We start from the raw sequence: 25,558 nt of genomic DNA on the forward strand, positions 1-25,558 counted from the left end.
GCGCAGGCGACGCTCACTCCGCGACCAATGTATCCAATTGACACTCCACTGATTCTACAGTAACACGGCCCATTGTCAAGTCTTATATTACATAATTCATTTTGTTATCATTATACAAGGCATATTCTTTCATTCAGTGACGCGATCGCCCGCCGTTGCGCGGTTCAAACCAAAATTACGACGCGTACATATCAGGCCCTTCGTTTGACGAGAGCATTTCAAAGCTTTAGTTAGAAGTGAAGTAAACGCAGTTGTTTGACACTACATTACTAGCAAACATGTCCAAATGTCGCATTAAACAACCGATAATAATGCTTGTTGTTGAAATAGAAATACTTCGCCAAACGCCGAAACGCAAACTCAACAAACACAAATGAGTGCACACGCAAGGAGCCGCGATCGCGTCCACTGCGACACCCTTCTAGTATAATCGTCATAAGATCACATTTTTCTTATAAGGCAAACAACAATCTTTAAAGCTAAACCTTTGATGAAGGAAAAGGGGGAAGGAGCGAACCAAATTTAAGTGGAATGGGGATTCAACTAAAGGTGGCCGTAAAAAAACTCATACAGAAATAACCTTAGTACGAATCAAACTTAAAACACCTAAATTTGTACTTGATAAACGCGTAAAATTACGGACGCCAAATAGATTCAAATTCGCTGATTTTTTTTTTATATAAAAAAAAAATTATTCGACAAATCACTCCGGCGCGATGTAATTTGGATTTAATCTATATTTACAAATGATTCGAAAACAAAATGGCGCGCGGGTTCGTGTGAAAAGCGTTTTAAAAATTAAATTAAAAACTAATTAATCAGAAATATTGTTACAAATTCATGAAACCTAAAAAAATATTTTTTTCATACTGGAAGCATTCGTGAATGGGACAGCACGAGCCCAAACAATCTTAATATAACTTATCCCGAAGGGGCGAACGATTTCAAATTATAACTTTTCCTTACAATTTTTGTGATGATAATACTAATCAATATAAATCAATTTATAATTTTCAAAGTACGTTCGTTCGCCCCTATAACATAGCAACACTGCAATCCATGTTCAGATGATTCTATGACGTTCCTAACCTACCTACCTTACGCCTAACTTACCGCTAACACTCCATAGAGCCGCCTCTTAAGCATACCAACATACAAATTTTAACTCCGCGTCCGAACATCAAATTTAGAACATTCTTCCGAGCCTAAAATAACCTATAAAATAAAACACAAACACAATAGGTTACTTTTAAGGCATACACGTTATCAAACCCGGATAGATCCATCTCACGCAATCCTAAACGTCATAGAAACAAGAACGGCTACACGCATGGGCCTGCCATTTTCCAACTCCACTTGCAGTTGTGCGATCGCTGTCTCTGTCGCACCCGCACTATCACGTGCGACAGATGTATTCACGCCTTCGAGTGAAGCGGACGACGAGTGAATGATGCGTCTCTAAGGATATTTTTTTTTTTTCATAATACAATAAGTGCCACTACGGATACCGAAAACGAGTAGGCAAGATTTTATATAATTTTGTATTCATACGAAATTATTTTACACGCATTTACATTTCCACAAAGATCACCCGTTTCACTTCGTTTTACGAGGCCGAAATAGCAAAACTTATAAAATTTTTTTATTCATTTTCAAATGATAATTTATTCATACGAAACTTCACGAATTAGGAAAATTAAGGCTTCAAATAACGAATAGATTTGCAAAACAAATAACATGCAAGATCAGTTCAATCTTTACATCCCTAGCTGTAACGAAACATTCAATTTTGGCTCTCGAACTTGTAGAAATCATAATATCTATATGCTAGGAACAAAGGTTTAACTTAAGCCGAGGTACGACGTAGCCTCTGAATAAATCTCCATCAAACATATTCCACACGGCACACAAGTATAAAATTATAAAAGAATTACACCATATACAAAATAAAATACCATTTGGTATGTATGTCAACGTGTTAATATAAATAGTAAAACTTAGAATAGCTCCAACGAGAGAGGTACGGACGTCGCATACGATTCTCGTGATTTTTTAAAAACCGCGCGAACGATATGGCATCCACAGATAAAAAAGAGAAAGCCATAGACGGAGTAGTCTATGGCACAGATAGAAAAGAAGCCAGGAAATGAACAATCGCCACCGAGTTCCTAGCATTGTTTCCAAAAGCAAATACTTGAATAGTCGGGTCAACAATAAAAAGGCATTACGTTCATTTGGAACATTGATGTAAGCATTGAGAGCTTGCAACAAGTTTATTTAAACATATTCAGACGAATTGGAAATTAAAAGCTATAGAATTGAATATCTGTATTTTCTCTGAGTGAAAATTTTAAACATTCCTTTCACAGTTTTCACAAATCTTTATCTAAATAGAGCATTTATGTAACATTAATACTTTGAAGAAAACCTAATCCTCCTTTAAAAATGTGGACTTGGTATATTTGGTACATTGTCCATTATTCGCGACATACGTTCGATAAATGAATACAGTAAAAGTTCCTTATTCGCGGGTAATAGGTTCCGTAAATGTGCCGCGAATAGAGAAACCGTGAATAAGGAATGGTAATTTGTATGGGGTTATAGGGAATACGTTCTTAGGTGACGAAATAAAAAAGCAAATACATAAAGAAGCCAGTTTAATTTAAGTTTTCGACCAAACATATTTATTAATTACCATTTAATTAGGTATTATCTTCAGGTTTAGGCAATGGCTTGACACTTTTTCATTTTTTTTAGTCGACATTATAAATTCGTAGTTGTAGTTCAAGCGATTACTAAAGATAACGAATGGTTTTTATTTAGGTAAATACATATATGTATGTACCGATGTACCGATTCGATCCGCGAATAAAGAATTTTAGGCCGCGAATACAGGATTTAGGTAGCATTTTTTCCATCCGCGAATAGTGAAACCGCGAATGAAGGAAGCGCGAATAAGGAACTTTTACTGTAGTTTATAAATAGTTAGATTTTCTTAAAGTATTATAATGCGTTGACGTAGAATCTTAAATAAACGCCTTGCAAGCTCGTTTCATAGAGTTTTATAAATTAAACCAACAATTGATATTTAAGTGAGACACGTTAGTATCTAATGCGATAATTTTATTACAATTTTAAAGGGTGATAAGTATAAGAACATTGATTTGTAGAAATATAGAAACTAAGCCACCTAAAGTTCCTTTTGTTAATCAATAAATGTGTCCAGTGTGGAATTTGAATCTATACTAATATTATAATGCTGAAGAATTTGTTTGTTTGAACGCGCTAATCTCGGGAAGTACTGGTCCGATTTGAAAAATTATTTCGGTGTTAGATAGCTCATTTATCGAGGAAGGCTATAGGATATACATATATCATCACGCTACGACCAACAGGATTGGAGCCACGGGGGTGAAACCGCGCGGAGCAGCTAGTTAACAATAAAACAACAAATGTTAATTTGTGAAATTTGATATACCTCGACTTTAGACTTTTTTTTATCGTATATATATAAAAAAATATTTATTATGTTCAGTTCAAATTCCACAATGGACACCGATTGCCTAAATTCGATGGCAGTTACTGAGATCTTTGTACCTAAACGAAAAATCTACTGTCCTTTACGAGACTAAGTCAATGGGACCCCTCATTGTGCACTATTCATACTGAATACCAATTACCTATAATTTAATAAAACTAAATACTTTTTTAAGATATTTGGAAAGATTAAAGAATTAATTGTAGTACTTAGCACAAATAATGTTTTTTGCATTTATAGTTAATTTAAGAAATTTTAAATATATTTTTATTGTGATAATGAAACATATGGATAACAGTTATTAATCGAGAAATATTATTAGATTATTAATAAATTATAATTCAGTATTCATAGCACACGAGGGATCCGTATGGTGGGGAAATCTGCCTTACCTTCACGGCATAATATTTCAATAAAATTATTAATAAAATATAAAAGATTTATCTAAAAATCTAAGTTAATGAGGAAATAAAGAATTTCGATCGAAATATATAAAAATTAAAAACAGAACTAATTACTTTCGCTAATTATTATAATTTATTTAAAAAGTTTTTGTACTCAAACATGCGATTTAAATTTTCTCATACCGTCATTTTTTATTTAAGTAATTACAATAATTATTATTATTATTTAATTGATTTAATAATGTACTGGAATAAAACTGCAGTCCCAATTTGATAATTTTAATCTACCTCTGATATTATTGCAAATATTTTTTTTAATGTCTTTGCACACATTGCACTTTACTGCCATCTCTTTCTGTTATTCAAAGATACCTTTCGCTAGAGCGAGAAAGATATCTTATCAGCATCGACTCGACACCAAATGCAAGCTATTCTTCTCTCTCTAGTCTATCGTATCTATGAATAATAGAAAGAGATAGATATCGTTTGAAATCGTATCTTTCAGAAAAAGTAGCTTTTTGGAAAAAAGTTTGGATCATTCACAATCAAGTAGCTTTCATATCATGGAATTATTGGAACTGCTGTATTTATAAATTTAATGGCGTTAGACCATAATATCATTCGCTTCATTTATTTAGAAAAATGTGTCGATTTGCTCGAAATGCAAGTAAACATTAACTCAAACAAGACTCCCAGGGAACTGAAGAGAAATACAAAATTAGAAAACCACTCTGTACTTATCAGTCATAAGGAAAGAATACGCATTTATTGTGACACTGGCCGCGCTTGACCGCGTGGTCACACGTGTGACCGTGTGAACGTGTGTATGACTACGTGATCATATTATGGTCACATTCAAATAAAATTAATAAGCGGTAATTTTTTTATCGAATTTTAATTAATAATCAAATGGTTTCCATACTGAACAATAACTGATAATTTTACCGAAGAAAAATCAATAGGTGACATTTAACAAAATTTCACAAGATTTCTTGTCCTAGTCTTTATTACTTTGTTAGTTATCACGCAATGATGTGTCACGATTTCGCGGTCAAACACACGATCACTCGGTCACATATACGATCACGTGGTCACGTTTGACATGCGACCCGATTAGTTTCCACCAGATCACTTATTAAATAACCGCCCCCTGATATTTCAATGACGGAATGTTGTGTTTTTATACAAAAAGAACTTTGACAAAAATGGCAAGGGAATATAGCCCGTATGCGCACCTGAATATAACACACATTCGTGAAAGAGAGAACGGTGGCAGCAATTATTTAACAATTGATCCGAAACTAATCATTCGCGTTACATTATCATGCTGACACAGTGCTTAAAATTACTCAGCTTTATCACATCAGTTCGGGGCATGGCACAACCCGCATAATGGCAAATACCACATATCTACACATAGACACACATAGAACACTAAATGTTTTTCAACGTCACTAGAAAAATGGTCTTTACCGCACCGTGTTAGAGTTCATTGTCGTTTAGTAAAGGAGGGGTTAACTGAGCCAAGGTGCCACCCTCACAAGTACGTAGATTCACCTGAAATGAGAAACCCATGTAAGCGACCGGACATAACAGACGCCACAGATTATAGCGTTTGAATTTTCATTTTTTTTTATTATATATAGAATAGACGAATGAAAATTCAAACTTATCACGACTCTTTGGTGGCGCCAAAAAGTGATATATAGTCTGTGGCATGTGTGATGCGTTCGACTCTAGTGCGAAGCGATTTACAGCGCGATGAGTGTTTAGGATGGATGAACACAGAAATACGACATCAATGCCAATAGCTCATTTAATAATCTTCTTGTATGTTAATTTTTATCTTTGATTTGGCATTGTTGGCGTTGATTGTTGTTAAAGGACAAACACATGACACATTCCACAAGGACATAGATATAGAGAATGGACTCTGATAATACAAATGTGCGAGAGAGACAAAAATATATATCTTTCGAAAAACTTTGTTTGGGAAGGAATTTCTACATTCTAATAAATATTGTACAAATCCATTCTATATACCTTTAAGAACATGAACAAGGACAACAGATAACACAATTAAATTGGATCTTGCTTGTGAACACTCAAACACTACTTTATGTTAAGAAAATCAAATATAAGACAGTAATATCAAATTAAGTAAAATTTGAGTGTTCACCAAGCAAACGGTCAAAGCATGCATAAAAAAGATTAAATTTTATAGTAGTAGGGGAAAATAAGTGCAAGTGATTAGGTGTATAAAGAAATTATAAAAAACAGTGTCGCTTCATAAAAAGCTGCTGTTAATTACACATTTTAACGTGCAAAATATCAAAATCAATCAAATCAATTAATATTCATTATTTTTTTACAAATTACATAGCGAGTCAAATCGAATATAACTTTAATTTCGGATAAATTAGCCACTATTCAAATGCTAGAAAGAGAAAAAAATATGCACAAAAAACACAGTGGAAAGGACAACATGTAATATGAATGAGACAATACATCAAGCTATAATATGATATAATGTGTTATTCCTATACACAATTGTCAATTTAAACCAATGAAACATATCGATTCCAGTCTAATGTTTATACAATATCAATTTTAAATAATTATATTTTCTATTAAGTTGAAATAAAATTTTAATTGTGCTTAACAAAAAAAAATACAAATAAATTATGTGCCCTAGATTGGAAAATAAAATAGAAATAACACATAAAAATGATCGGAATAGGTAAAATGAACGAAAAAAACAGTGCAAAAAGCTTGAACATGGGTTTCGTTAGAATGATACAATTTTACTAAGGCCGTTCGTAAGAAACACCGAGGATATGATAAATCGTTAAATTAAATTACGAAAAAAGTATTAAAGAATAAGAAAAGTTATAATTTAACAGCCAATCGCAGCGTAATAAGTCATTCAACTTCTTTTAGGTGTGATTCGACTAAAAAGACACCACTAAATTTCTATAATATCATTCATATTTGAAAAATGTATATATGTTGAAAAAAATGTATATTTTAGAATAAAAAATGCCTTAGTAAGACTGTTGGTATTTTAAACAAAACGGAACCACCACCAACATCGTTAATTTTGGGACAAAAATATATTATTTACAATTTTTGTATGCGGTATTAACGTAGTTAGTGGCTATCTGCGTATTAAATACAAGTTTTAAATAATAAAGAAGTGCGAAACAAAAAGGGTAATATTATTAACATGTAATTATTTCTTGCTTTTATGAATTTTTATAGGTCTAGAAGCTAAAAAATAAAAAAAATAAATGAACGGATGCAAACGAAAAGGTGACGGCCATGCCAACACGAAACCGACTTTAAAAATATCGCATTTGTATAAAGTTCAGCTCGATGCAGTGCAGGATTGAAATAAATGACTAATGGTGCTTCCACACAGTATCATAATATGTAGTAATTTTAGCAAGATATTATTATCATCAGCCTTTTGTATTCCATAGTAGAACACAGGGCTCTTCTGAGAGTTTTTGTTATAACTATTGTAATCTTACATGTGTAGAATTCCAAAACTGAGCTTTTAAAATTCATATTGTGTTGACACAGTATTATATATCAAAATTCAATCGTTAAAGTATCAAAATTGTAAGACTATGTTCACTTCAGTTAATTCTAAAAAGGGAACAAAATATAGTTCTGAGAAAATGTGAGAATACATTGTTTTGTATTCACAATCAATATTTAACTTCAAATAGCTCTATGTGGTAGCACCATTACAACTGTACAAGAAGAGCAGCATTGTAGTTTTGAGTAATTTTAAGCATAATTTGAGTTTTTATTTAAAATAATTAATTGGACACAAATCTACTCTTCGAATGATGAAGTTTAAATCATTTTTTCGCCAGCCTGATTATGTAAACAATGTCGTTCTTTATAAATATGGCAGATTGTTAAGATATTTACTTTAAAAATAATTGATTTATCATAAAGACAATGTTAAATAGAACTTGTAAATTTGTAGATTATAATTTAAACGAAAGGCTACCTTTTTACATAAAAACAACACTTACAAGAACGAAATATGTAGTGTTAGAAAAGTCGATAATCAGCTATATAAAAACTCTTTACACAACACATTGTTCACAAAACCTGGCTGGCAATGAAAAACGAAAAAAAAAAAACGAAAACGAAAAAAAAGAATGGCACGGAAAAAAAATAACGAAATCAAAAAAGGAACACCGCAAAGCGCGCTCGCATGCCAGTGCGATATTTACGTGTTTGTGTCGCAGAGCGGCGACAGCGGCCGGTAGCGGCCCACGCGCTCGCACCCCGCGCCTACAAACGGTATTATCTAAGTTATATTATGTTTTTTTTCTTCTATTACACTTAAAAACACAAATTAATTATTAGAGACAAAAAATCGTAATAGAACGCGTTTTTTTTTCTTCTATTACACTTTAAAACACACACAAATTATTAGACACAAGTCATAATAGAACGCGTTATTTCGGACCCGGCGTGTTGCGAATTTACAGCGAGTGTCGTCACAGATAGATGATTATACGGTTTTAGGTAAGACTGGGAGTCTTCCTTATTTCCTTTCTTAGTTTATTAATAAGAAATGTTACATTAGTCAGCCTGTGACCACACTCTCTGTAAAATGCTGTGTGAGCACACCTCTAAAAATGGTGCGATAAATCAAATTTGGTTGTGAGAACCACCAATCCACTTTCTTTTAGATATTTTTACGTTAAGTGAGAAATTAACTTTCAGATAGTTTTTAATATTACAAATAATCGGAGTCCATTGATTATGAATTCTCGCATTTTGGCATAGTAAAGACACATTTCTGATTACTGTTTCTTCTAATTTTGGGAAATCCATGGCTATAAGCCAAATAATTCGTTATACGTAGAGATCGTTTATTCTATCATACTTCATTAATATACGCTCAGTTCCAACTATCTTATAGTACATTCCGTAACGCCTTGTACCACATAGCTTATAAAATATTTAAATGTGAAGCTTTGTGATACTCAGTAATCTAGAATACCTACGCTAAACGAATAACAATAAATCTAAATCATATCATATGTATTAATTTCCTTTATATTATTTAGGGCCGATTTTTCAATCCTTGGTTAAAACTTATCCGTCCAATAAAGTATTACACGATAATATTAAAATGTCACCTGTAAACTGTCAAATACAGGTAATTAGAATACATGGCAGGTTAATACGTTATTCAACGAATAAGTTTGCCCGTATTTGACAGTTTACGTGACATTTTAATATTATCGTGTAATACTTTATTGGATGGATAAGTTTTATCCAAGCATTGAAAAATCGGTCCTTAACAAATTGCGAATAGATGCAATTCTTAAGCAAGTACAATTTAACGAATCCTCAGAAAAGTTGAGTCAATTTCAAATAAAAATTAATACACATGATCGTATCTAACACATAACTTGAATATATTTACAACATAATATAAGCAACGATAACCGATAAATGGGTGTAACGAAACTAAAACTAACTCCCTCTTTAAGAGCGAAACTTTACACTAATGTACACAAATAATATTGATTTAAAATTAATATTATATATTATTTATCATGTGAATCTGTAATTTTCTATTGAAAACCAATCTAGCAGGCTTGGTTTTACGTCAAAACATAAGGTCATCGAATCATGCACGTCACACGACACACATTTATTTTTGATACGAAAAATCATAACCAGCGCTTCGTGGATGAATGTACAGATACCCGCATAATACATAATATAAAAACGGGGCAAAAATTATCAACAGTCGTGTTTATTTTTCTTTTTCCTACTCTCACCAAATTTACCGCTAAACTCTCTCCACGATGCTCGCATGTCTCCTAACGATAATCTAGGTTTCGATCGCTTTTCATCCGACATAGACTGATCCGAGCCAACTTTCGGCAAACTACCCTCCGTAAACTTTTCATCGTCCAGCAATCTACCCTCGAAATATTCATTTTTCACCGTTTCTTTGTATATGTGTTCGTTGTATGTATACGAGTAGTCCATCGCGGAGAAATTTGGTCTGTTTCTATCGAATTTGTAACCGATACAATTGCACGAGCCGTTCAAACAGGAGTCGCACGATTTAGTACTGACATTACTCGCGGTCGACTTGAAAGACACCGTTTTACAATCGCACTCCATTTCGTATGGGAAATTCGGGTTCAATTCACTTTTACAACTACATTTAAACTCGGTGCTTTTGAAACTGTCGTTTTCTACGTTATTAATTGGCTTCAATTTGAAATCGTCGCAGCTATTCGTGGTGTCCGATTTACAGAATTCAGACGCGGTACTGACGTCAGATTTGAACGACTTACTGTCGCTCACGCTCTGTTGGCCGACAGCTTTGCAACACTTATAGGGTACAGGTTGCTTTAACGAACTATCAGAGTTGTTGTGAAAACTATCCTTACACTTGCAGCTATCTCGCGAATCGCACTGACAAATTGAATGAAACCGATCGTTGACCTTGCACGCGTCGCAGTACACGCCGTTACCTTCCGGCTGAAAGCAGGCTTCGTCGAGTTCCTGTGTACATTGCACACAATTGGGCTTACACGGCTCCGTGTACAGATTCACATCAGTAACTTGTACATTGCACGTGTTACAATACAAATCGATCACTTGAGCGCTGCACGTCTTACAGAAGGTCCGCTTGTGCGTGCGGCGCGCGGGCGCTTGTGACGTCACGCACTTGTCCGGTGACGTCACGCGGTTGGCGCACGCCACGTGGTTGCCCGGTGACGTCACGTGGTCGCAGTGGGCGTGTGACGTGACGCCGCAGGTGGCGCACGGCGCGTGCGGCGCGTCGCTGCACGAGAGCGCGTGCACGTGCGTGTGCTGCCCCGGGCGCGGGCAGGGGCACGGGCAGGGGCAGGGGCAGGCGGGGCAGGGGGGGCAGGGGCAGGCGCGCTCACCCGAGTCCCAGTGCGCGTCGGGCTCGGTGTCGGGCTCGGAGCACGAGGACGCGGTGGAGGAGGGCGGCGAGGAGGGCCGCGAGCAGTGCCCGCTGAACTTGGAGCTCTCCGGCTGCTTCTGGATTATTATCTCCACCTGCAATGCGATTGAGCACTTTTTACAAACACTACACATATAAAAATCAAAGTATTGTTGAAGTGAAACTTCTTTATCGGGGTTGGACAAAAATTTAGTGTAACATTTTTGCGTTACGCCGTACGCGTGACATTTTTGCGTTACGCCATACTCGTGACATTTTTAAGGTCATAAAGAAGTTTCACTTCTTACGTGTGTACTCTAGTACACACATACATTTTTTTATTTTATAACTTGACGTAAATTATCAAACAGAACATCATTCCAATAGCTTAAAATGAAACTTTTCCATTTAATACTTATAGACTCTACACTAGGGACAATTTCATAGTAAGTAGACTAATCAGATAACTTAAAAATCACACTCAATAAATAGTCGATAAGCTATAAACATGCTGAAATTAAACCACAAAGAAAGCTCTTCAAGCCTATGAAATATTATTTGTAGTTTAAAACTTTGGAATTATCATTATTTTTCATAAAAAATACCATTACTTAATAATACCTTAAAATCTGCACTGTACAATTTATGCTGCTTATCCTTGTGCGCGTCATCCAGCTCCCATTTGTTTAACGTCAACTTAAACGTTTCTAGATTTGGACCTGCAAGTTTAAAATACAATCTTTAGTCAACCATACATTCAGACAGATTAGGTTATGTTTAAATTAATTAATATTGATAAGGTTAACTGTGTTAATACTTAATTTATAGAAAAGACAGACAAGATTTTATTCACATTTTTTATAAATATATGTTGTTATCTCTATATATAAAAATGAAATCCTATTTCCCTTGCTCATAGCATCACGCGTGAACAGGTGGAGCGATTTCGATAATTCTTTTTTTATAATCTTCTTTGAAATACGAGGATGGTTCTCACGAAGAGAAAACGTAAACATGTACCACGGGCGAAGCCGGGGCGGACCGCTAGTTAACTAAAATAAATATATTTAAACTTACTGTCGTGCGGTGACGGCACTGGCTGCGACCCCACACAGGCAGTGACGAAGAATGTGTTAAACCTGAAATTTATCATTTGTGTCCTTGAATGAAAATAATTAAAGAAATTAGTTAGTTACATATAATTTAATTTGTGGTAGAATAATAAAATTTATCCAGACATTGTTAAGATCTTTAATAGTTCAATAAGTTATGCGGTCATTTACATTTGAAAAAAAAATATGTTTGAAGATGTGAGTTTAAATTTATGAATCTAAAATTTCAAAGTATATTAATTAATTAATAAAAGCTTACATGTACGCATATGGGCGTACGTAATGTGCGTGCTAGTTCACGCATGTATCTATTTGCTTGCATGTGTATCGCACGCATGTATCCACGTGTGTATTTGTGTACGTATGCAGGCATTTTTTAACTGGCCAGATGGCTTGGTTGGTAGTGACCCTGCCTTCTGAGCCACTGGTCGTGGGTTCGATTCCCACCCGGGGCAAATATTTGTGTGATGAACATAGATGTTTGCTCTGTGTCTGGTATCAGCTATCTGGTTTCCATAACACAAGTGTAAGCATAGTATGGGATCAGATCGTGCCGTGTGTGAAAATTGTCGCGAAATATTTATTTACTTATGTGTGTACACGGGTTACTAGCTTGTCACTTTGCGTGTACGTATACCCCACCCACACATCTGTGTGTGTGTGTGTGTGTGTGTGCGTCACATACCACAGGTGGAACAGGCGCTCCTTGCGCATCATCATCTTCTGCTTGGCGTACACGTCGAGCCGCACGTCCCCGCACAGCGGCGTGCACGACTGCGGCGACACGCGCACCGCGCGCCCGCCGCGCCGCGCCTCGTGCGCGCCCAGCATCGTCTGCGACACATACATACAGTTATTTAAACAATATTGAGGTAAAAATTCAAATTCGAAGCCCGCCCTTGAACGATTTCTTTTTATTCTTTAAAAAAATTGGTTATCTGTAAAGTCGGTTTACTGACGATAGTTGAACGTGACAACGTCCGATTGTGCTTCTTTGTCGCTCGTTCCGCACTCTCGCTTGCAGTTCAAGCCTTACATGGAACGCCTCAGAGAGAGGTAACGCCGCATGAGTCATGTTTTTTCGTGCGTGCATCCGGCTCTATCGAATTATAAGACGTTGTCACGTCAAAAACGACTTAAACGTGACCAGCAACGACCACCTATACGTATGTATGTATGTATGTATGTATGTGTGTACGTGCGTCACCTTGAAGCTCGGCTCGGCCTGCGCGACGGTGATCTCGAGCGTGCAGTGCGCGGTGAGCGCGGGCGGCGGCGACATGAGCACCTCGCGGATGTGCACCTTGCTCGCGCTGTACCGCAGCCCGGACCGCACGAGCGCCGCGAAGTACTCCACGTAGCGCCGCTGCGATGGGATCGTTACGCCTGCCCACACAATATGTTGTGTTACAAGCTAATACGTAAACAATAATCCCCCTTTAAAAGGGAAAAGTAGCCAAAAGTTTATTGATACACCTATGAAAACAACATATAGTATACATATTTGTATTATTATTACCAGCTGATAAACATAAAATATATAGAATAAAAATAACTACGTTAAAAAAAACCGACTTCAAAAATGGAAAAGTAAAAAATAAAAAAGATTTGATATTATAAATTACTACATCTTATTTAGTTGTGCTATTTACTAAATATTTTTGATGTTGGTGTCAATCACTAAGCACTTAGTATCAAACACGTGTAAACCGGGCATTATGAAATCAACTACTACCTACTTAACATAAGTTTAACATTGGCTTGATAATATCCTCATTTCTTTGAAGTCGGTTGAAAACCCACCTTTCTCGTCGTGTGTCCGCTTAGTGCCGTAGAATTTGAGCGCCTCGTCAGCCGTCGCCTTCTGCCCGCTGTACAATAAGTAACAGCATACCATTGTGCCTGAAAAGTTTTTATTTTATATAAATACTAGCTTTCCGCCCGCGGCTTTTTCAAAGAAAAACCCGTTCCCGTAGGATTTCCGGGATAAAACCTATCCTATGTCCTTTCTCGGGTATCAAAATATCTCTATACTTACCAAATTTCATGCAAATTGGTTCAGTAGTTAAGGCGTGATTGAGTAACAGACAGACAGACAGAGTTACTTTCGCATTTATAATATTAAGTATGGATTTTTCTTTTATTATTTTTCACTCTTTAAAATTATCTTATACTAGCGGTCCGCCCCGGCTTCGCCCGTGGTACATGTTTACGTTTTCTCTACATAAAAACCATCCTCTTACTTAAGGAATATAATAAAAAAAGAATTATCGAAATCGGTTCAGCCGTTCTCGAGTTATGCGCTTACCAACACATTTTGCGATTCATTTTTATATATAAGATTGTAAGTTTTCTCATTATTTATCTCTAGTTTATTTAGGAAAATATATATATCTTAATATATTTCACGAATATGAAACTGATCTTATGTGTACTTGTATTTCTTTACTATTTCATATTGAAAATAAAACAGCAATTAGAATAACACACATATTTAAAACCACGTAATAAAAATTACTATTTTCGACTAATAAAAAAGGGAATAATTAACAGCAGATATAAAAAACCGTAATCTTAATGTTAATTGTTGAAGCATAAATAATTTATAACTGCAACAGTTTGCATACAGACACTCCGGTTTCGATTAATTCAATTATTTATTGTAGACTGAAGTTCATTAAGATTTTTTTGTTGATACAAGTGTAATAATTATGTTAGATAGTATCAACTGAATAAATTAATTTTAACTGACCTAATAAAAGTTATTTAGGTAGTGTATGAAATAATTATTTCATTGTATATTTAAATAATTGTATCAAAAACTATTTTTCTTTTATTTCTTGCGAATAGTATGTACTTCTATCCATTATCAAATTGTTATAGTAATATTATGAATGTAGTATTCAACGTAGTATTACTATAATTTATTTACTCTACTCATTATTCTTTAAATTCAGAGAAAATTTACCAACAATAAAATTTTGTTGCGTGGTTATTGTACTTAAAATTACCGGTCCTGTGCAAAAGTACTGTAAACGGTCATTCAAAAATATAATTTTCTTTAAATTTTCCACACAAAGACCATTAATAAAAACACTCGCTAAACCCAAACTGCTGTACATTAACGCCCCTAAAAAAACCCCGTAAAATATCCCGTAAACGTTCACCCTTTCTGCGCCTTTCATCCCGAATAGCTACACGCTCCTTTATCCCCTGAGGGCAAAAACTGCGAGCACAATGAGTCCCTTTTTTTCAAAATTTACGACCGCAAAAGTCGCCACCGCGGCGGTTATTCGGCCAATTATGCGTCGTAAAGAAATTTCGCAATTACGCCCCCCGAATTTGGGGTCCTTTTTGTCTGCACCACAATAGCTCTCGGTTCAAAGGAGACGCAATACGTTCACGTATAATTTAGCCTTAACCTTTGTTGCCAAACGCCGCGCGAACTATTATGCCCGGTACGCAATCTCCGATAAATATCGGGAATGAGACCCCAAAGTATTATCTGGCTCGAATATGGTTTAATATTTATGAGACTGGCTTGTGCTAAAGTCTACACGTGTTAAATATCGGTGTCTAGCATCTTGTCAGCTATGAACAGATATGCTAATACTTTGCTGCTAACAAAGACGGTAAATGCAGAGTTGTTTTAATATGAGCTACAATGACTTTAACGATACAATGGGTATTCTGTGATCTTTTGAAAAGATTGATCGTTTACCGGGTTGAATATCAGGTGAAAATTTCGCATGTTTCTGCTTTATTTACGTGTCTTTTTATAACACCGCATCGTTATAATTAACCTTTAAACAAGAAGTTTAAAAGATAGGACAAAGCTTGGCCTAATTTGACCAAAACAAGCTCAACTCCCATTAGCAAACAAAAGTCAACAACGTCCAATACTTTACATAACGCATTCGTCCAAACTATACAAAAGAGCAACAGAATTAAACCATCCACAATCTACTTAATAACTTGTAATACTCGAGCAGAATGATCCCAGGAAATGAATGAAATAGTTAATTTCGCGCCCGCATGCGAACAACAAAGGTGAAATGTGGGGAAATTGAAAATTCGCTCTTATCTATTCAGACGTTGATTGTATACACCTGCACGAGAGTGGCTCGCGAAAAATTTATATTTCACGTTGCAATGCTTTGTAAGAGGGATTCATCTTGTTGGCTTTAGTGCAGATTGCTATATCCAATCTCTATTTCGATGAATAGGCTTTAAAGGATACATTTTATGTTATGCTATTAAAAGGAACTTTAAATAGCATATATTTTTTTGTCTCTACGTTACTATCGCCTCACGCCTGGTGTCTCTTTTTAATCTATTCATGCTGCAAAGACCATGTTCTGCATTTATCTTCAAACTAGTGTTAATTTAAAGCTAAGTTTAAGTTGTTCCTATGGGGATGACATGTTCAGAGTACAAACAAATCCTCTTTTCTAAAAATAATTACAACATTAACTACACAATTCAACAAACGTCTTCCTTTGCTCTATCCAGGAGGATATAGGAATATTCTATCTAGCTACACCAATTCCACGCAGTTATCCCTACCTGTCCTGCCCTTGCCCGCCTTGCAGTGCACGGCGGCCACGTTCCGCGAGTCGGCGTTGAGCCACGAGTGCACGTCTTCACAGAACGGCTGGATCAGCTCGATGTTCGGCGGCGTGTGATCTTCGAACGCGTATCGAACCACCTGGAAATTTGGAGCGGTTCGTTATTAGCTATCATTTGATGGAACACTGCAAATTGGATAAAATTAAAATAAAATATAGAAGCGATCATTAAAGGAAACTACATTCGCTTCACTAGTTTGTAATCAAATATTCTAAAATGCAGTTCCACCATTAAGTAACAATACAAAGTATATATAACTTAAATTAGTGCTAGGTTTAGATATTTGTAACTTAAAGTGTTAGTACAAACTAAACATCATCATACCAGCATCTGATAACACGCATTTCGCACCTGCATAAGAATACTCTTCCTAGTCTGCGCACAAAATTACGATGCTAATATAGTTCCTCAGTCGTCGGTAAATTGTACGCGTAGTTAAACTGTCATCGATCTATACAGTGATAATAACGTAAGATCTGTCTAGAAAATTAGCACCTCCAGACCATACATAACCACAAATCATCGATACCCGCCAATAAGCTATCGTGCAACCCAAACCGCCAGACCGTCGGACGTGCGAATGCGGTTACCGCTAACGCGCCCGTTAGCAGAAATTGCCTTTTGAATCCTGCGTGGAAGTCTGCGGTCTGTTACATTGTGTAATATGGTCATATGGGTGTCAAGGGAGAGCGAACATCCGCTATAAGTCACCTTTATTTGTTAAGGATATAAGCTCATACAAAGTTGCGCGAGCGCGTACTTTGGACGTCATCAAGGCGTCTGGCAGTTTATGTCATCGGTGTGTTCACGCGAAAATTGCGCTAAGTAGGGGAATACTAATTACGTCCAAGTGAAGAGGAAAGTCTATATGAAACTACATGCACGTGTGCACATAGTTTAGTTACCTCTGTGTTTACTCAGCCGATTATTGAAATAATGCAACTCGAATATAATTATTTTTAGTTTTGTACTCCATCATCGTAATTGGTATAATATTTTTTCTTATAATTATGAATTTAACAGCATTAATTTATTTGTGCCGTTAAAGTTTGCCATTTTATTAGCGCAGCAATGCGATATAATTCGATAAATACCAAAGAAAAAAAGAAAGGAACATTGTTACTGAATAGTTAATCTAAATTTCTCCACAAGGCTATGGTATAATTATGTGGATATTCATTTACCGTACTAATAGCTTAAAGGTCACAAGGTAAGTATATTTAATTGTGAATCATAGAGTGAAGACTTATAACGTAATGTGGGACACGGGGTATGCATTTCACATGTTTTCCTGTGACAAAAATACATATTACGTGGCCATTTTATCATGGGAAAAAAAACGTTACACTAAATTTTTGTCCAACCCCGATAAAGAAGTTTCACTTCAAAAATTACAAAACTTCCAAGCTTTCAAGATTCTTTTAAGTATCCCATCAGGCAAGTCAAACAGTGTATAGTACTTATGTAAACCCATGGCCCCTGTCCGAGTCCCGTGGGCGTGATTTCATAAAATCTCCACAAACGGCGTTCGCGGTCACGGTCGGGTCGTGTGACGTCACCGTGGACGCACCGGCGACGACGTCGTCCACGGATGCAGTGCTTTACTAATTGCATTCAATCTCGTCATGCACGAAGCTGGAGAATTCCTTCGCTTCAACGGTTTGGCATCTCTACAACTACCTACTACCTAGTCGGGTCGAATATTCGATTTGATCGAAAATTCTTTATACATAACATAGCTCAAATCATACTAAAATCATGTATCATAATAAAGCTTATTGTTTTATATTGTTATATCGCGCTAGCTCGTAAATACTAAATTCCAATCGTATTCAGAAAAATACTTTTCTATTTTATCATCCAAGATTGTATGATAAATAAAGTATAGGATAAATACCATCACGCTATTGACCCTAGGGGGTCGAGCAAAAAGAAAATCATTGAGAACAAAAGCTGTAACGGTTGAGCAATGGCAGTGAGACGGCGGAACAAACCACGACCAAAAAAAAGCTAGTTTTATTTCATGTGACTTAAACGGACGTGTATTTACAATATATCAGCCTTGATATGCCCAGATGTTGCGTTTTCTCCAACTGATTCATGCTTATTAATTTTCACTATTGCAGAGAAGAATAAACACAACTACGTACATTAATAATTTATGCTCTACCAAACCAAAATATGTACTGTGTACCATACCTCGTATTTCAGTATTGAGACCTCCGAGTAGGATAAATTTTAAGCGAACCAATTAAAAGGGCAAGGGAGTGCGAAATTTAGTACAATCTCTACACAATAACAAATTCTCCAAGGTCCGAGCGATACATTTAACAAAAACATCCAGCGTCCAATGATCGCCGTGCCCAAACTACAGGACCAAAAAACATAAAAGATAAAAAGGAAAGGTACCCGTTTTTACCTGAGCCATCCCAAATCGCTGCGACAAAAAACCGGAAGATATTTTTTTCTACAATCTCTCTTACGAAAGCACCAGGACTGGACCTGTTTTATCATTTAGCGTTCATTTTATGAGAGGATAATCAACGTTCTCATGCATTTGTTACAATTGGTTACGTATGAGCATTGTGCATATTATAAAAGCGACATTGCTGGTTCTTATATTTTGATATTTCATTTATCTCTGTACAGTAAAAATGGTGTCTGTTCATAATATCGTATATTTTGAATTTTCCTATTCAACACTTCTGTAAACGAGAAAGCTTTTTCGAATGGATGAATGTTTACCATGAAGTTGTTATATTGTTTCATATTACTCCATTACCCTTCTATGATGTACTACTCAAAACTATCAAAACCGCAAAAGTACTTCTATTCTACCCTCCTCAAAGCTAAAATAACTGCAAACAAAGGTTCCGTTTCTCCCACTCCAACCATAACTTCTCATTCAAGAAATCAAGACTTTTATGCACATTTAGCAGACCTAACAAGTCTTTCACATTACACATCTATAGGAGATTACATAGATTAAACCCATTACACTTGTGGTATTCAAAAACCAATGCACACTTACACCACTCCGAAGCATTGTAAACCACTACCGCAAGGGGGCTAAAACATTATGCAAGTATAATATTGCGCCCTCAGACAGCGATGGCCCTTCACAGGTGGATAACCTAACAAGCCCCCTCCAGCCCTTTGCGTTAAAACGCTTAGACATTTCAAGGTCTACATTATGACATTGTTGACTTGCAGCTGTTTGAGATGAGGGAAATGCAATTGTGAGAAAATGCAGAGAAGATATTGAGTTTTTACCCCGACTGCGCGAAAAGGAGGGTTATGTAGTTAAGTCTCATTTGTTGGGTTCGATGTTAACTTCAAAGCTAGCTTCTATCTCTTTGATTATTTCATTAAGGAAAGATTTCGAGATAAAGAATTGTTATTAATTTTGAATCTGAGGTGAAAAGGATAACATAAAGCTATTGGTTTCGATTATAAAGAAAAATCTTAAAGAAAAACCATTACCTATGATTTTTCGTTACGTATAACAATAAACATAGTTTAGAGCGCTGCGCTAGCTAAAAAGATACAAAGAGCTTATTCATATTTCCCTTTGTGCTGTATAAACCTTTGAATCTACCCAATTGTCTAACAGCCATTTAATTTGTTTGATTTAAATTTACATTTTCTTCGAATAAATCTTATACTAGACAATTATTTGAGGTACATTAGGATAATATTTTAGATTTCAGTGCGATTAAGATGGCTAAAGATAGCTTTTATCTGAGAAAACGGAACCGCCTATCGGTCGAATGGCCCGGATAAATCCGTCTTGATAAAAGTACCTCTATAAAGATATTCAAAACGGCACTTTAAATATTTCTCTTTAATAACTGTACTTAAAGTAAAATCATATTTTAATTAAGTTGATTCAAGGGGTAGAGCATTTGTGGAAAACCTCATGACATTTATCGATAAAAATTTCCCAACTATTTCAATACTTTAAAGTTTAGAATTTTCTTTCAGTTAAATTACTGACAACCCTTACAACCTTATTTCTACTTAATTCTGTCTCAGATATAACACCTTTTACCAGTACTCTGAAACGCTCAACTGCTATATAAAGAAAGCGATCAAACCGTCAACATAAAAAATCATATTTATTAGAAAAACTATCTCAATAGGATCACCTTATACAAGAATACATCATCATCATCATCAGCTCATATACGTTCCCACTGCTGGGACACGGGCCTCCTATGAGGGTACAGGCCATAATCCACCACGCTGGCCAAGTGCGGGTTGGCGGATGACACATGTCGTCGAACTTTTGATTCTTCGACATGTCGGTTTCCTCACGATGTTTTCCTTCACCGTTCGAGCATGGTGATGTTACAACATGCGCAGATAAATTGAAAAATCAATTTATTTCCTGCGCGCTCGCCTGGTCTCGAACCCCGGACTTATCGATTCGAAGTCCAAGGTCTCACCACTGAGCCACCACTGCTCTACTCTCTGCAAGAATACATAGAACCACATAAGTTACATAATTCACACCCTGGCAACCCGCGACACATAAAAATAAAACATTACCATACGTTTCAAATCTAATTTCATTTAGCGTTGTCGCCTTCGCGGGGCTTCCGAGATTGATTCGCAGAGGCTTTATCTACAACTATACTGTACTATAGTCTATAGTGCCGTAATTACTCGGTAAGATTCCGTCCATTCAATTATTACTTCATTAGGAGCGTCGCGCTAAGGTTAAAAGGTTTTCGGTTGTTAATGACCTGAAGAGCGTGATATTCTAATTTACTTATGTTTTATAGATAGAATAGATAACTGGCTGATCCACTGTACATCGTGAGCGAGGATAGCGTGATTTTTCTGCGAATGACAAAAGAAAGTCTATGCTTTTTAGTTTTTACTGATTAAGACCATAATATGAAATTGCAAATCATACTTATCAAAGAATTTGAAACTAAAACAAAACATTTTAGAAATTATTATTTCATTTCTAAAATTTGTTTAAAATGTCACAGTTAAAATTAATTGAATGAAAATGTATGATGTTAACAACAAAAGACACTTGTCCATGTGATAATCGTAAGTATACGCTTATCAGAGTAAATTTATTTATTTCTACTCATTTTACAAACAAACATCCTGTATTAACATTAAAAGGGATTACTCTTGTAATTCTCCTGTTGGAGGGGATCAATCCACGTTTAAACAGCAATAATAACCTTTTTATGTTATCTCACAGTACCATCACTACTATTGCATAATTACTGTGTCCTTAGAAATTATAATGAAAATAATTAAGGAAAATTAATTACTCTAAACTTTGTACTAATCATTCTAGATTTTACATTACGTCATCAACAATTACACTACAAAGGAAAATAATTTCTAATAAAATCGAAATTGAAGTCTTTAATTCCTACAATTTTGTTTAGCACAAAAGCTCTCGGAGCTACCTGAATCGCAGGAATTTCAGCGCTATAAACTCCTGAATCCAACTTTGATCCTAAAGGTTAACTCGTCTACGCAAACGGGATATAGCGGCGCGGTGATAATACTATCGGACTTTGAAACTAGACATTAAAGCAATTAAATTATCGATTATTGATAACGCTTGATTAAGCGCGAACGGTAATAATTATTCATCCGTCCGTTCTCGGTGCGGTTTATTTTAAAATGGACATGTAGCATAGACCGCAAAATTTATTGACCGAACACTTACGTCGGGAGGGATAGATATTGCAACTTACACGGAGTATAATCGTTAAACTGAGAACAATTTTATAAGCGCATTCGAACTATTTAACAATCTATCACCGGTTGGAAAGATTGCCTCTACCGAGAAAGCCCAGCAAGAACTCGTGTAGCGGTGTGACTAATATTTCTGAGAACCTTGCTTTCCAGAAACAACTTAGATAACTATTATTAAACTATCTTCCTCGCAGTAACAAAACGGTCATTTAATAATGTTTGTTAAGCGGATTATTTCAGATATTGTCAAACATACGTAATTATTTATCCATTTCATAACTTGACGAACATATCGCCAAATATTGGCTTGCTAAAAATAGTAACTGCAAATACTTCGACGGTCGTGTCCTTATGCAGTTGACCGGGGAAAAAGTTCACTACAGAAGCCAAGAGCAAAAAAGACAAAACGTGGAGCGAAATGTAAAAGCCATTTTACAAGGAGCTAACTCGAATAGATAGTCGCAAGTGCCTTTATCGCCGATAATCGCAATTCCTCGATTGTCTCTCGAACGGTCGCTGCATTGGACCCGTGATATGACAATATGGCACGATGCACTATCACCAAAGTGTACGATAATGTATCTTGGGCTTATCGGTGAAATTTCGCGACACAAGACCGTGACGCAGCGCAGGATCGACGCTTGATTGATGCTCCATTTTACGAAATATCACCATCGACGCAGAGGATTTGCCGTGTCCTAGTTTTTTGCTATGAGAATATCTTCTTTATAGGTCAAAGTTTGAAAGATAGCAACCCACTTTATGAAGTAGTGTAAATCTTTTGACCTGCACTACCATTAGATGTTTAGGCATAAAGGTACAGAATTAATTGTGCGTATTTTGCATATTGGTTCGATATCATTTCACATCTACATATTGTCGTACATTCACAATTAAAGCAATTATTGTATAACCATTACCTAATAGTTACTAAGATCTACCAAGTGTTCAAACAATGGTCAATTTAGCCAATAATATATTAGTTTGCAATATCAATGTCTCGTGTTCTAAACGGCTTATTTCATCTCGAAACACAAATATATCAGCACAGATTAGATAACTACACAAAGACTTAAATACAGTAGTATCCTTGCTCGAGGGGTTACTTAATACGATAATTATTTATAGTCACACTGCAGTAACGTCAGTATCTAAGATACACTGCGATACGGGCGATATTTGTAAACAAATATTAATATATGTTTAAACAGACATAACGCCAATATCATAATTCCGCGTAAGGAGGTCGTATTTCGCGGAAACTAAGGACGGTTATTCAGCTGGCTTATCAAAAGCTGCGGTTTGGTCGAGGTAACATTAGCGAAGTATACGTACAGTGCGGGGACTCAATAGATATTAGGTTAAAATTAATTTGAACACGGCTTTATGTTTCCTATGTTTAGGAGGCACAATTTAACTATTTTTTACGGTTAACGAATAGGTTTCAACTGTGTTAACGGTTCCTACTGGGATATCGTTAATTCATAGATTTTCAACAGGAAAATTGCATTTTATTCCAGCTTCCATACACTTCACAATACTCTATTTACGCTTACATATAACCATAACACATCAACTATCAAAGATCAAAATATCTTGCACATATCAGCGAACGCGCCACCACAGTCGCCCTAAGCGCTGATAAGCAATCGTCCTTATCACATAGGAAGGGCAAGCGGAGCGACATCGTGTCTGCGCTTTCTCCTGCAACCGCTGATGTTAGGCGACAGCTATGCGATCCAAATAACAATTGGATTCACTTAGCACCATATTGTTATGTCATAGCTGCTACTTCCAATCAAAATTTAAGCATTAACGTTGCCATTTAATTTGATGTAAGAACCAGGCCAAATAATAATAATTAATATGCGTAAAGGATAGCAGTAAATCGTATTTTTCAAATGACATTTGCTACAATAAGGTCATTGACGTTCCCATTCATAGCTGGATTATGGCATATGGCATGGCTTATCTTTCGATCGTGAATATGCTTCGATTGTTCTGAAAACTGGCTACCGTTAAGTGTTAGCACTGCTTCCTGAAACGTCTCGAGAGATATTCGAAATCCTAACAATGCTATTATGTGCGAAAGATCGTGAGAATGTCAGGACGATCGTTATTCGTTATATAATTCGCGTATATCTATTGAACTTATAAAAGACCATTAGGACAGCAATAATGGTTTTATTCTTCTCTATTGACGTAAATCGTCAATGGAGAAGAATTAAAACCATTATTAAAATTTTGTTTAAAGATGATGCAACGATACTTACTAATTCGACGATAAATGTAGGAAAATGGGCTCAAGATTTAAGATCTTAGATGATCAATAAGAAATACGGATACCTTGTGATTATCATCACAAGGGCACATCTAAGGACATACATTTCGCAGTGCACGTGGACACACATATAATACAAATAATTAACTTAAACTTGACGCAATCAAGGTGCAATTACTGCAATCACTTATAGTTTAGTTATTTTCCAGGTACGCGACGGGCGGTGCGTGTCATGTCCGACAATGTTACAATGTTGCATACACAAGTGGCCATATAAATGTTGTCACGCTGTTCAATTCTCTGAGCTCGATCAATAGACGGACGGACTGTACGACTGTTGGCTTTATTTTCTTGAGTTGTATCTATGCATTTTATTGTCATATTTGATGATGGATCAATTTTCTTTGTTTCTGTAATACCTATGTTAAGGTAGTACTAATATTTTCTACATTGTTGGTACAGAAATCGAATTGCATTCTAGCCAATATATTTTAATATTAAAAACTAAAAGGAAACAAGAGCAAGGAACATAACCATATAAGGAAACCACGATCCCTTCATTTTCCTTCCCGTCTTCACCATCCTAGTTCTTAAGTCTGTGATACAAACCAATGATTTCATTTGCGGATTCACGTCAAACAAAATTCACCTCTTTCCTCTAAATAATAAGATGACCAAATGGATCTTCCGAAGCAAGTGTCACCTAGCGCATTTTAGATTACAGAACAAAGTTTACTGAACATACCTATACTGTGGAAATAAAGGGAAGTGTGATCTGAGACTTGAAAATTAGGATTTTGTTCATAGTATCTTGAAAAATCGCTAATTCATTATTTACGGATACTTCAAATATATCATTTAAGTTATCCTCAATTTACACAAAATTACTAA

General features: G+C 35.9%; 2 protein-coding genes across 4 annotated transcripts in view; both read right to left on the reverse strand.

Annotated features, from left to right (window-relative positions):
* Positions 1–3,507: 3,507 nt before the first annotated feature.
* Pten (phosphatase and tensin-like protein) overlaps positions 3,508–25,558 on the reverse strand; it is a 44,635-nt gene continuing 22,584 nt past the window's right edge. Inside the window, exons 3-11 of one of the 3 annotated variants that reach the window (XM_090112028.1) lie at positions 16,591–16,732; positions 13,828–13,926; positions 13,232–13,410; positions 12,710–12,858; positions 11,990–12,051; positions 11,534–11,631; positions 10,893–11,028; positions 8,196–8,256; positions 3,508–5,499 (exon numbers count right to left, since the gene is read on the reverse strand). In XM_090112028.1, coding sequence (XP_089968154.1) covers positions 5,496–5,499; positions 8,196–8,256; positions 10,893–11,028; positions 11,534–11,631; positions 11,990–12,051; positions 12,710–12,858; positions 13,232–13,410; positions 13,828–13,926; positions 16,591–16,732 — 930 coding nt within the window. In that variant the 3' untranslated portion in view covers positions 3,508–5,495. Of the gene's footprint in view, positions 5,500–8,191; positions 8,257–10,892; positions 11,029–11,533; positions 11,632–11,989; positions 12,052–12,709; positions 12,859–13,231; positions 13,411–13,827; positions 13,927–16,590; positions 16,733–25,558 lie in introns of those variants that run through there. The other 2 variants (XM_090112030.1, XM_090112029.1) reach the window with 2 other exon arrangements.
* On the reverse strand, positions 9,188–10,217 carry LOC149900987 (uncharacterized). The gene has a single exon (XM_090112031.1). It carries the CDS (start codon positions 10,114–10,116, stop codon positions 9,727–9,729), a length of 390 nt encoding a protein of 129 aa, XP_089968157.1. The 5' UTR covers positions 10,117–10,217; the 3' UTR covers positions 9,188–9,726.

The sequence above is a fragment of the Colias eurytheme genome, chromosome 17, assembly GCF_061535395.1.
Source record: "Colias eurytheme isolate Ceu_HAF_F1 chromosome 17, ilColEury1 Martin Lab GWU primary, whole genome shotgun sequence".
Classification (NCBI taxonomy): Eukaryota; Metazoa; Arthropoda; class Insecta; order Lepidoptera; family Pieridae; genus Colias; species Colias eurytheme.